This window comes from Nilaparvata lugens, chromosome 9 (assembly GCF_014356525.2).
Source record: "Nilaparvata lugens isolate BPH chromosome 9, ASM1435652v1, whole genome shotgun sequence".
In the NCBI taxonomy this organism is placed as follows: domain Eukaryota; kingdom Metazoa; phylum Arthropoda; class Insecta; order Hemiptera; family Delphacidae; genus Nilaparvata; species Nilaparvata lugens.
This window is the reverse complement of record NC_052512.1, coordinates 19,389,294-19,402,533: the sequence shown is the minus strand read 5'-3', so window position 1 is coordinate 19,402,533 and position 13,240 is coordinate 19,389,294. Positions and strand designations below refer to the sequence as shown.

General features: G+C 35.8%; 2 protein-coding genes across 3 annotated transcripts in view; both read right to left on the bottom strand.

The window, feature by feature from the left end:
- LOC111059816 overlaps positions 1-13,240 on the bottom strand; it is a 380,452-nt gene that overhangs the window by 216,608 nt on the left and 150,604 nt on the right. For both annotated transcript variants that reach the window (XM_039435597.1, XM_039435598.1), the window contains 2 exons: positions 10,639-10,798; positions 1,006-1,207 (listed from right to left, as the gene is read on the bottom strand). In XM_039435597.1, coding sequence (XP_039291531.1) covers positions 1,006-1,207; positions 10,639-10,798 — 362 coding nt within the window. The remainder of the gene's footprint in view (positions 1-1,005; positions 1,208-10,638; positions 10,799-13,240) is intronic.
- LOC120353102 (proteasome subunit alpha type-3-like) lies at positions 5,704-6,189 on the bottom strand (the record flags this gene model as incomplete). The annotated part of the gene is made up of 1 exon (XM_039435745.1): positions 5,704-6,189. A coding segment is annotated over exon 1 (408 nt), but the record flags the coding sequence as incomplete, so codon positions are not given.

Here is a 13,240-nt window from a genome sequence, read left to right as displayed (position 1 = left end):
CAATTATCAGGCTTCAGATACAATTTGAACAAATAATTTTGTGTGGAAAAGATTGAGCATGAAAATCTTCACAATTAATGTTCAGCAACATTTTCACCTAAAATTGAAAATTAGTTCGAAATTCAAGAAAATGTGATTATCCAATTACAAACTGTTAGCAACCGTTGATTCTATTAAATGATTCACTATGGAGAGAGATAGCAGACCTCGTATGTCTACAGCGTTATTGTCCTGTCACCAGCTGGCTCAGATCTTTGTTTATAAGTAGACTTGAGATGCGCGGGAACACTAGCGTCAGGTGATCAATTCTCTTAACGGCAAGGAAAGTTGTGTGAGTGCGCCACACCAGATTTTTATTCATATTTACAAAATTTTGTATCAAACATAGAATATCATTCCAGATAAAAGTATATCAAAATGTTCCAAGTCAATCAGAATTTTACAGTTCTAAGTGATAAGTGAGTGTTGTTTTTATATCCAATTTGGTTTGTAAACAATCGAAATTCGAACTTTTCTGTTTTCAAACCTTTGGACTAAGAATTGGAATTTTCTTCTGTGTACTGTATCAATAAATGAATAAATAAATATAAACTATGCTTCTATGCTTCTATGCTATTGTACTCCAGAGCGAAGCTCGATGCCCCGATATTATTTTTTAAGCAAGAAGTTATATTTTTCAATAATTTCATAATTAAGATGAAATATTTTGTTAATTAGTTATTAATTCTAAATTGTTGAAAGACGATCTGGCAACATAGCAAAGCGAGAAAGAGATAGCGCTATCGGCTTTGTTAAATGATAGAGAAGGATAGCAATTATAGGTACCATTGTTGATCAAACACTACCATTATAACGTGGACCTCGCAGTAGTAACACTGAGGCTGAATAGTTCCATTGTAACTCATGGATATAAAATATTCTCTCGGACTCGTTCACACTGATACTGAACCGGACATAACTTACTGTACTTACTATTTAAATAAAAACTAATAAAACTTCACTCACTATAGTTGAGAAATTCTGTCGGCCTACTGTCTATCATTACATATTTGACTTCCGTGATAATTGGTATCATTTTTCCGTTTCTCTTTTCTACATAATAATCTCCCAGCCTTGAGGTGAATCCATCAATGTGGCTAATTGGAATTGGAGTCTCTGGTTTCATTTCATATTTATTGACAATCCTCATGAATTTCTCAGGAGAGTTCTGTCAAACAAAATAAGAATCCGGCTGAAAACACACGTGGCGTTTTTTCATACGATTCGGCAGATGTCTTGACTGCAACACACATACGATTATGTATTGTAATTTTATAAAATGATGATTTTTCTCTAATTTACTCTCCAATGACTCAAATCTACCCACCATCAGGGCTTCGGAATCTAATTCGAATAAGGTTTCTGAGTCGTCACCCTGAGTCAGTAATGCTTTGCAAAGACGATTTTGTAGAAAAGATCTTGGGCCATTTGTATCCAAATCACACTATTCGAGTTCGGCTTTCAACTGTCTCAATATTAAACGTGTAAGTGTCACACCTTTACAACCATTTTAGATCAAGTTCCAAGAAAATATTGCAAAGCTCACAGATATTCACAGATCAATAGCGGTTCTAATAATTCTAAGATGAAAGTTCCCTTACATGAAGATTGGAATTTACACTCGAAGATAAAAAGTTCAATCAATTGAAGATTAAATTCCACACTTAGGAATGAACGTTCACACTCAGATATTATGATACTTGAAAATGAATGTTCACACATGAAGATAACAGCTCAGATCTTATAATACTTGGAAATAAAAGCTCACACACGATGATAACAGTTCATAATATCGCCTCAAGGATAATACCCCGATTCTAACACCAATGTTACGGGTTTCTACACTAATAAAACACTTGAGGCGATTTATACTGATTAGATTCAACACTCACTAGCGGGTAACCCGGGCTTCGCAAGGGTCAATTTTAAAACTTTACACACTGAAAACTTGACGTGATAAAATATTGGAAAATTGAAAATAGGCCTATAACCATCTTCGATAAAAAATCTTTTTGCAAAATTTCAAGTCAATCAGTCCATTAGTTCAGACGTGATGATTAACTTGCAATTTGAAAGATTTAAAATGGCGTCAAACATAATTTTCTTATCCTGCTACGTGTATAAGCCAGTTCTTTCCATTATTATCTCTATATCTATAAAAGGCTAAGCCCCGACAGACTAAAATCACACCACAGCCCAAACTACTGAGCCTTCAAACTTGAAATTCTGCACAATTGTTTATGATAGCCTCAATACATCCACTAAGAGAGGATTTTCAGGAATTTACCCCCCTGAGGGAGCTGAGGGCCCCCAAAAATTTTGTACTTTTTAACCGCTCATTGCACAGCAAAGTCATGAGGAGCTTTTTTGTTCAGCTACGAAAAAAAATAGATCTATGCAGAAAAATTCCGACCAGGAGCAGAGAGAGGCCCAGGAGAGGGCATTTTTTGAAAATTTTCATGTAAAATCACACTAAGCTCAAACTAATTGGCCTACAGACTTAAAACTCAGCACAAATATTCTTCAAACATGCTAGACGCGCACTAAGAACGGATTTTGAGATATTCTGCCTCTAAGGGTTTCAAAGGATGAAAAAGGATCCTATTTAGTAAGGTTATGAACATGGTACAGTGAATGCCATATGGAACTGAGATAATTGACACATGATATTCTAACATATGTTGTAATCATTGGAAAGCTTAAAATAATTTTATCAATCAGCTGATCGAATTTAATTTTTTGTGGATCGAAAGCGTGAGCTTGCCACATGTTTGTTCCATTGTTGTATGCTTGGCCAGTTCGTTTTGCGCCTTCTATCAGCTGTATATGGAGTCTCATACATTCCGATTGGAACAGAGTACAAAGATTTTCTTTGGTTAGGAGTTTGTTGATAATTCTTTTTTTCAAATTCAAATTTTATTGCAAACAAAAATCACATTGAAAAATTCTTAATAGACAACAAGATTACAAAAACGAGATGTCAAACATAAATCTACATTCATTTGTAGCACGCTCACAAAAAGATAAACTTGAGTACTAGCCGTGAGTTCATTCAATATAACTCATATTTTTGTGTTAATATTGTACCAAAATTTTGATTTATTAAATGGAATTTATTCTATCTTAAGTTAGTAGTTTTCAGTTCCCATGAAGATAGTAAATTTATTCTTGTTCATTGGCAACTTAGCCAGCATTTCTAAAATCGTTATAATTATGATCAGAATCTTATTAAAGTCCTTCGTTCCCACGATCCCACTTGGAATTATCTATTCTCACGACAGATCTAGACGCCAGAAGTATGCTGAATCAAGCCCATAATTCTAAACTTGCAAAAGGGAAATAACTTTTCTCTCCTAGTTTCCTTCTTGCTTGAACGTATCACCTTCCTTTTTTACTGAGGAGAAAGAGAGTGGGCGAAGAGAAATTCACCGGCGATCGGGTAAATATTTTAAGTAATGATGGTAAAACTGATCAGTCTGGAAGTCTCTGAAAACTAGGAGAGCGATCATTCTAGTCCCAGCTGTCATAGTGTTAACTGTTTCTTGAGATTTTCTTTCAATTTCCAGTAATGTTTTCGTTTGGGGGTACATTCTCATTCTCTCCAGGAGATTGATTGTCCAAGTAAATCGGACATTTAATGTAATTGTAATTTAGAAGTAAAGTCCCCCTTATAGCTATGGGATAGTTGAGATAATTGACGATTGATTCCCTCTATACTTCGGATCTTCAATACCCCTTTTGGGTGAGTATTTTTATTATTGTCATTGAATATAATTTATCATTTTTGTAGTGATTTAAAAGTGTTCGATTTATGTATGTTAATAATATTATTTCCTCATAGGAAGCGGTGAATTGTATTGATTTGATGATCTACCTAGATCATCAATTGAATACAATCCTATTAGATATTGGTAATTATTATGTTTCTAATTCTGTTGTAAATTTGTCATCAGGTTTCTGTATCGGGCTGAGAATTTTCATTGTAAAAGGGCCGGCGACTTCTTCCAACCATGGATGGAATCGTACGTTATTGTACGCTGATGAGGAGAGAACAAGACCAACTCCCTTTTGGATCTGTCGCCGCGACGCCTGAACATTCCTGGAGGACGACTAATCATCTTCACCCTTCATCCATCTCCGCCAGGAGCTCCGGACATCGCGACGACAACTACAAGATGAGTACTTGATCTTTCCCCACCAGAATTCAATGTGTCCCTTGGATTTTGGTCTCTTAAAGACGTAAATACAGTATTAAATTTGGTCTCTTAAAGACAAAGATAATCTTTAATTGAAGAAAGTATTTATTGTAAAGTGTTGTTTGAATTTAAATACTCAATATAGAGGCAATCGATCGTCAAATGATTTTTATTTCGGATTCCTCACCACTAGAATAGTACTAGAAATTTCACTGACCCCTCCACCATCGGGGTCTTGCATGATTTCCAAACTTAATTATAGTTGTCTGAGAATTTAGGTTCTCAAAAGACACTATAATATTTTGTGAACAAAAAGTACGAGTTGATGAGAGATGTGAGTAATTTCTTATATTTGATGTGAATGGTTATTCATATTGTATCAATCAAAACATTTTTATTGTATAAAATGTATTGATTGTCCATAATGTATCCAGTGTCAATAATGGAAGTGATTTAACTACTCAAAATAAATGGGTTACTGGTCCTTCATAGAATTTATAGTATTCCTGGTGATTGAGCCTGTCTTTTTCCAGCGTTGACTATCAATAATAAAACTTTATTTACAACTAGCTTACCTGGCGAACTTCGTACCGCCAAAAAGTCAATGTATCTCATGTCACACTTGACTTTATTTAGTGAATCATGAAATTTATCTGACAATCAATATTTTCATTCACATATGATACAAACTTCCTACCTATTTTCTTAGTCATGCAGCATTAATTATTCCCAAAACATATTCTTCTCAATAAATTGGTATTAATATCTAACAGTAGAGTGTTTAATTGAAAAAAATTGATAGGATAAATCAGTGGTTTGAAGATGAATTCAATGTTTTCATAGTTGTTGATTGTCAATAGATGGTCCAGGGATGTACGATGAATCGTACAGGAATTACATCTTTCCATCTTCCATTTTAGGATGAATATAAGCTAATCTAAGTAAAAAAAAAAATGTAAATTATTCTGCCATTAATGAATGCAATATGAACAACTCTCTTCCATGAGGTGAATAATTTTTCCCAACATTTTCTGGTTACTCAATGATAGGGGAGTGCTAATTATCTGTATAGGTCTTCTAAGGAACCAATATCTACAGCTCGTACCAATCAACTACACTTCAACTCCAAACTACCGTAGCCTACACAATTTGTCATAGGGTGACGTGTTTATTACAGCTGGTAACTTTAGATGCTAAATCATATTATCACAATATGATCTTGAATCATGATCATCTTTCGATTCTTCGGTAGCTGCTGGGCCGAAAATTTCGAGAACATAGGTCTGTAAAATGGATTAATAAATAATCATTATTAGCCACCCTATTAAAATTTCTGTTCAGAAACCATCCTCAATATTCACACAACATATTCCTAAAGTTTCATGACCTTATGTCAAGTATTTTTCAAGTCATAGGGAACAAACACACAAACATACATTCATTTTATATATATATATATATAAATATATATACTGCAGCCGAATGGCCTGACAGCACTGTACAGTGTGTACACGTGCATATACATCGAGACTCTGTCGTTCAGGTATTTCAGGGGCACTGAGTTACCGTACTGGTTCCTGTAGCTGGAAGCTTCATTTCTAGCATTTTTCGCCAAATGCCTGGCATCAGAGATCAAACCAGAAGTTGCCATGCCAATTCCTTCATCAATGTGGAATATCTTTTTGCCAGAGCCAGGCTCATACAGTTTTGAAGTGACGATTTTCTCGACAGCCAATACAACGCCATCCTTCCCTCTTAGCCCAATAGCGGTTCCTCCAATTTCAACCGCTTTTTGAGCATATTCGACCTGGAATACTCTTCCGTCAGGAGAAAATTGCGACGCTGAAAGATCGTACCCTGTTCCAATTGAACTCATTTTCGCAAGTTTATGGTTTTTTTCAAATAAACAACGAAATAAAAATTTCAAACCGGAGAAGTAAGGTTAAGCGTCGTATTGTATGCAGAGTTCACTTACTGGTAAACTTCAAACAGCCTCGGATGGGACCGGAACAACGGATAATAAAAATGGACTGCCAAAGAAAAAACGATTTGGAATAACGGAAACAATGAATTTTGCAACATGGAACGTGAGAGGAGTGAATAAGAAGGAGGTGGAGCTGATGCAAGAGTTGAAACAGCATAAGATACACCTGGCTGTGATAACGGAGACTAAGAAGAAGCTGAAGGGAACAAAAGATTGGGGAGAGTTCATTGAAATTTGGAGTGGAGTAGACCAAAATAGGAGAGCTAGCGCTGGAGTGATGGTCTTGGTTGATCAGAGATGGAAAAATAGAATAGAGAGTTACTCCTTTCTTAGTGAAAGAATAATAAGGGTCCGATTCAAGATGGACAGAGGTTACTTGACTTTATTTGGCACATATGCTCCTGAAGAAGGAAAAAAAGAGGCTACGATAGAATTCTATGAAGAATTACAGAAACAGTTGACCGCATGCAACAAAGCAGACTATGTGATTGTAGCTGGAGATTTGAATGCTCGAGTAGGAAACCAGCCGATTCCACAGGTGGTAGGAACATTTGGGGAATATCACCTGAATGAGAATGGTAGACAGTTGCGAGACTTTTGCACATACAATGAGCTGAAGATCACAAATACATTCTTTAGAAAAAAAGACATACACAAATATACCTGGACAGGGAGAGGATACAGATCTCTGATTGACTATGTGATTGTGAACAAGAAACTGTCCGGACAGGTTCAGGATACCAGAGTTTATAGAGGTAGTGATGTAGCCAGTGACCATTTCCTCGTGGTTTCCAAAATTAATTTGTGGACAAGATGGAGGAAAGCGAGTAAACCTCAAAACAAAGCGGATAACAACGTATTCAAAGTGTATCTTTTGCAAACCGAGAGTATAAGAACTTTATATCAGACAAGACTAACACAAAGGCTCTCTACAAGACCGACAGCAGCAACAATTGAAGGCGAATGGAAGAATATCAAAGACACTATCAAAGAAGTAGCCCATGAAATACTTGGCACGAAAAAAATTGTTAAACGAATAATTATAGAGGTATATGCTTGTTGAGCAATGTCTATAAATTGTACAGCAGAATTCTGAACAATAGACTTCGGAAAATCTCTGATGTACTTCTACTAGAGGAGCAGGCTGGTTTCAGAAAGGGCCGATCATGTATGGACGATGTTTTCTCATTGAAACAGATCATAGCAAAAAGAGTAGAATTCAATTTAGAGACACACCTTGCATTCGTGGACTACGAAAAAGCTTTTGATAAAGTCAATCGTCAATTATTGTTAGATAAGTTGATCAAACGAGGTTTCCCAATTCATTTAGTCGAAGTCATCAAGAGTTTGTACAGTGAGACAAAAATAATCCTAGACTGCTCAGGCTCCCAGTCAGAAGAAATTGTTATCAATGTTGGTTTGAGACAGGGTTGTCCTCTCTCACCAACTCTCTTCAATATTTATGCGGACGACCTTTGTAGGAAGTGGAAGCAACAAATTCACCCAGGTATACAACTAACACACAATATTGCTGTCAATTCATTATGGTTTGCAGATGATCAAGTAATATTGCAGGAATCAGAGGACAATCTGCAAAGAGCAATATATCAACTCCATCTCCTGAGCTCAGAATATAACATGAAGATTTCCTTGCACAAAACAAAAGTGATGGCGTTTCTGGGAAAGTCTCCAATACGTTCTAAAATAGTTCTCAACAACAGAATACTGGAACAGGTATCACATTTCAAATATTTGGGATGTGATATTACATACGAGGAAGACCACGACTTGAATGCAAAAATTAACAAATTCCAGTACATATGCGGAACTATTAACAGAACTCTCAAAAATAAAGCCCGAAAAGAGACGAAACTCAAATTTTATAAAGTAATGGCCGTCCCTACACTTTTGTATGGCTCTGAAACCTGGGTACCAAAGAGAAGGGAGTGGAGCAGGTTACAGGCGGCCGAAATGAGATTTTTAAGGTCAGTGAAGGGATGCACCAGAGAGGACAGGCTTTATAGTATCGATATCCGTAGAGAGCTCAATGTAATCTCCATACCTCAACAAGTTGACGGGAATTGACAACAGTGGAAAGAACACGTTGAGAGAATGGGAAACGGAAGAATCCCGAAAGCTGCCATTGCTTACAAGCCAGAAGGGAGGAGAAGTATTGGCAGACCAAGAAAAAGGTGGGAGAATGTTTGAAGGCGGAACAGGTATTAATGCCTACCCCTGTAAGAAGACGACGACGACGACGATAAATATATATATATATATATATATAGCACATAACAGAAGACACTTTAAAGTTTGTAATATTGTAATATAAATTAAAACAGGAGACACGATATAAATAGATTGAAAACAATGGTTGACAATCAACCAGGAAGGTTGACAAAGGGGGCCCAGCTCTCGAAAATTCTCGTTAAAATGTAAGTTTTTAAGTGTCGTGTCGTGTGTATCCTGTTTATATATTTGTCTGTTATGTGCTTAATATATATATATATATATATATATATATAGAAGATAGAAGATTTCATTCGGCTCAAACAAAAGCCTCTCTAAATGGAGGAAGAATGATAAGGTTGACAACTTTCAGTTCTGTTGTTTTAACATTTCTTTTTCAAATCACTTTCAAAAAGTTCATGTAGTACCTACTATTGAGTTTGAGACACTTCTGGCGCTATCATAGTTTCACAACTATTCTGTTCCACACACCTATCTCTCGCAGTCGTTAACCATATCTATAATAATATAAAGAATTGGCTTATACACGTACGGGATAGGGAAAGTATGTTTGACGCATTATCACGTCTGAACTACTGGACTGGTTAACTTGAAATTTTGCATATAGACTAACCAAGGATGATTATAGGCCTATTTTAAATTCTTCAAAACTTCATTACGTCAAGTTTTTAGATTATCAAGTTTGAAAATAGATCCTTGCGATGCACGGGTTCCTGCTAGTAGTATAGATGGATGATTTATCAGTACCTTTGAATGACAATAAGTTTTGAGCGGTTTGAAAAGTCGATGTGCGGTTTTCACCATTCATTTTCTCTTGAAATTCTGTACCGAAATAATGTATCATATGACTCACTTCCCAATTTGAAAAAATGAAGTTGAATTAAAAATGGCGGTTCCAAGATGGCGGACTAGAATTTTGAAGCGACAGAAAATCAGTTATTTCTATTTGAATAGGATCCCCAATCATACCTATCATCTAATCGCCCTTTTAAAAGAAATGTTTAGCTGTTTCTATACAACTGGAAGCATGACAAATTGAAAACTTGCCGTAATGAAATCCTGAAAAATTGAAAATAGGCCTCTAACTATCCTCGGTCAACTAAGAATCTATATGCAAAATTTCAAGTTAGTCAGTTGAGTAGTTCAGACGTGATGATACGTCGAACATAATTCTACTATTCCGTACGTGTATAAGCCAGTTCTTCCCTTTATTGTAGTAAGTTATAGATAACTGAAGAAGACAATCATAATACTTGAAAAACTCAAAATATATCGATTTTTTCAATACATCAATTTTAGAATCGATTAGATCCTCCTCAATTTGAATCAGGCAGCATTTTTTTGCTTCCCCAATTCCAAACAAAATACCTACAAATTCGTTTTACTCCTAATTTGTGTCTAATGGTACATTATAACTGAAGAATATAAATTATTGGGGTACTAATTTTATTGTGATAATGCTTTTCTTATGAATTACAATAATACAGAATGAAACCCATGTCCATTCATTTACACTGCTTGAAAAATTTTACATACAGAGTGGGTGAAAAGTTTAAGAACGGCTTAATATCTCATACTCAAAGGTAATTTGACGGTGAGGGTGATTGGGGTTCCTACTGAAATTGAAAATACTACTTTACTATGACTTCGGAATCTGGTCTGCCATATTGAATGCAACTCTGATTTTTCTAATAAATGTGGTCATGCAATACATGATTTCAATACGAAATTAAAAAAAAATCTTCCAAAGGGTTCGAGATTCTGTTAAATTTCTTATTATATAGATAGCAATTCCACTGTAGCGCACAGAGGTCAACTAGAAACTACTATGCACGATTTTATTTTTTAAGCAAGAAATTATATTTTTTTATAATTTCATAATTGAGTTAAAATATTTTGTTAATTATTTAATTATTCTAAATTTTTGAAAGACGATCTGCAAACAGAGCAAAGCGAGAAAGAGATAGCGCTTTCCGCTTCGTTGAATGATGGACAAGGATAGCAATACCATTGCTAATCAAACACTACCATTATAACGTGGACCTCACTATAGAGGGCAGGAATCTCTCCGATTGGCTGATTCATGATACGCCAACCAAATCAGCCAATCGAAGAGCTTCCTGTCCTGTTATGCCGTTTGGAAAACGCCTCGTGTGTTTCGGTTCTTACCTTGCCAAGACACAGCCATTCCTCATGCAACAGTAGTGTGAAAAACAATGAGAATCTCGTCTCATATACTGGCATTACTGTTGGTTTTATGGTAAAAAACTCTGTCTCAACATACAAGGGTGTCAGAAATTCATCGGTCCCTGGTACTGTAATGCTGCATCTGTATAAATCGAAATTAAATTATTATGTATCAAGCATTTAGGGCCGGTTTCCGAGCTCGGGGATTTGACTAAGTTCTAGACTTGAATTAGCTGGAGTCAGAAAATTGGCTTTCCGGAATAGGGCATAGTAGTAGTCCACGTTCAAATTAAATTTCGAAAAAAGAAAATTGAACACAGAATTAAATAAAGAGAAAATAGTGTAAAGTATCAGCTATTTTGAATTATTCAGGAATGTTTCATTTCGCCAAGCAAAAACGTTTCTATTTACGGAGATGAGAAAATGAAGATTATCATAAAAACTACGACTACACCCCATTTCGGAAAGCCAATTTTCTGACTCCAGATGATCAAAGTCTAGAAGTTAGCCAAATCCCGAGCTCGGAAACCGGCCCTAAATGATACGAGTATTGGAACAGCCCTGTACAATGTAGCCCAGTCAATGAAGACAAAATAAAAAAAAATTTCGCCCAAAATAATAAAACCTGGTGTGGTACACTCACACAACTTTCCTTGCTCATTGAACTGAAAGCCCCGTTCTTAAACGAGAATAATTTAATTAAGGGAATAACATAATGACGATTGGCGACAACATAATTATTTGAAACTACGATCAGACATCTGTATATGTGTATACATAATATTGTTTTCAGAGTACTTTTTCCTTTGTGTAAATTGTGAAATTCGATGACTTTCTTTATAAGTCGTCAAAACAGCTGTTCTACAGATGAAATATCTCGACTATGTGTTCTTTTTATGAACTGCGCTACCTACCTACCTCATGCACGAGAAGTAGGTTACTAAGTCCATTTCTCAAGGATGGGGTGAACCCCCATTAGTTTCCCAGGAAGGAGACCCATGCCAGTTGATGGAGCTGATAAATAACTATACAGGGTATGAATTTAAAGAAAATCGTTAGAGCCGTTTTCGAGAAAACCGTGAATAACTTGGTTTTTTAGTGATTATCCGTCATTTTTCTCAAGAATATTACGGAGCTCCTTAAATTTTCCCAGAAATGAGACTCATGTCAGTTGATAGGGCTTATAAATAGCTATCCATGGTATTAATTTGAAGAAAATCGTTAGAGCCGTTTTCGAGAAAACCGTGAAAAACATGGTTTTTTAGTAATTATCCGCCATTTTTATCGCCATCTTGAATTGAATTTTATTGAATTTCTTATTGTCGGATCCTCATGGTATAAGGACCTTAAGCTTAGAATTTCAAGTCAATCGGTTAATTAGGAATGGAGTTATCGAGTTCACAGACATACACACATACACACATACACACATACACCCATACACACATACACCCATACACACATACACACACAGACCAACACCAAAAAGTCATGTTTTTAGACTCAAAGGACCTTGAAAAGTATAGAAAACTTGAAATTAGGGCACTTTAATTTCTTACTTTCCCTGCCCTATTACCATAGGTAAGGAAAGTATTGCTTTACAAAAAAATCAAGGTACCCTAATTTCAAGTTTTCTATACGTTTCAACACACACACACACACACACACACACACACACACACACACACACACACACACACACACACACACACAAACACACACACACACACACACACACACACACACACACACACACACACACACACACATACACACACACACACACACTCACACACACACACACCCAAAAATCATGTTTTTGGACTCAGGGGACCTTGAAATGTATAGAAACTTGAAATTGAGGTACCTTAATTTTTTATTACTTTTCTTGCCCTATTACCATAGGTAAGGAAAGTATTGCTTTCCAAAAAAATCTGGTGTGGTACACTCACACAACTTTCCTTGCTCATTGAACTGTAAGCCTCATTCTTAGACGAGAATAATTTAGGGGAATAACATAATGACGATTGGCGGCAACATAATATGTTGTTTATATTATTTGAAACTACGTTCAGACTTCTGTATATGTGTATATGTTATTGTTTTAAGAGTACTTTTTCCTTTGTGTAAATTGTTAAATTCAATGATTTTTTTTAAAGTCGTCAAAACAGCTGTTCTACAGATGAAATATCTCGACTGTGTTCTTTTCATGAACTGCTCTACCTACCTACCTCATCATGAACGAGAAGAAGGTTACAGAGTCCATTTCTCTAAGATGGGGTGGACCCACCATTATTTTTCCAGGGAGAAGACTCATGCCAGTTGATAGGGCTCATGAATAGCTAGCTGTCCATGGTGTAAATTTGAAGAAAATCGTTCGAGCCGTTTATGAGAAAACCGTGAAAAACATGGTTTTTTAGTAATTATCCGCCATTTTTCTCAAGAATATTACAGAGCTCCTGAAATTTTCCCAGGAATGAGACTCATGTCAGTTTATAGGGCTTATAAATGGCTATCCATTGTATAAATTTGGAAAGAATCGTTAGAGCCGTTTTCGAGAAAAGTAATTTTTTTTTAATTAGGT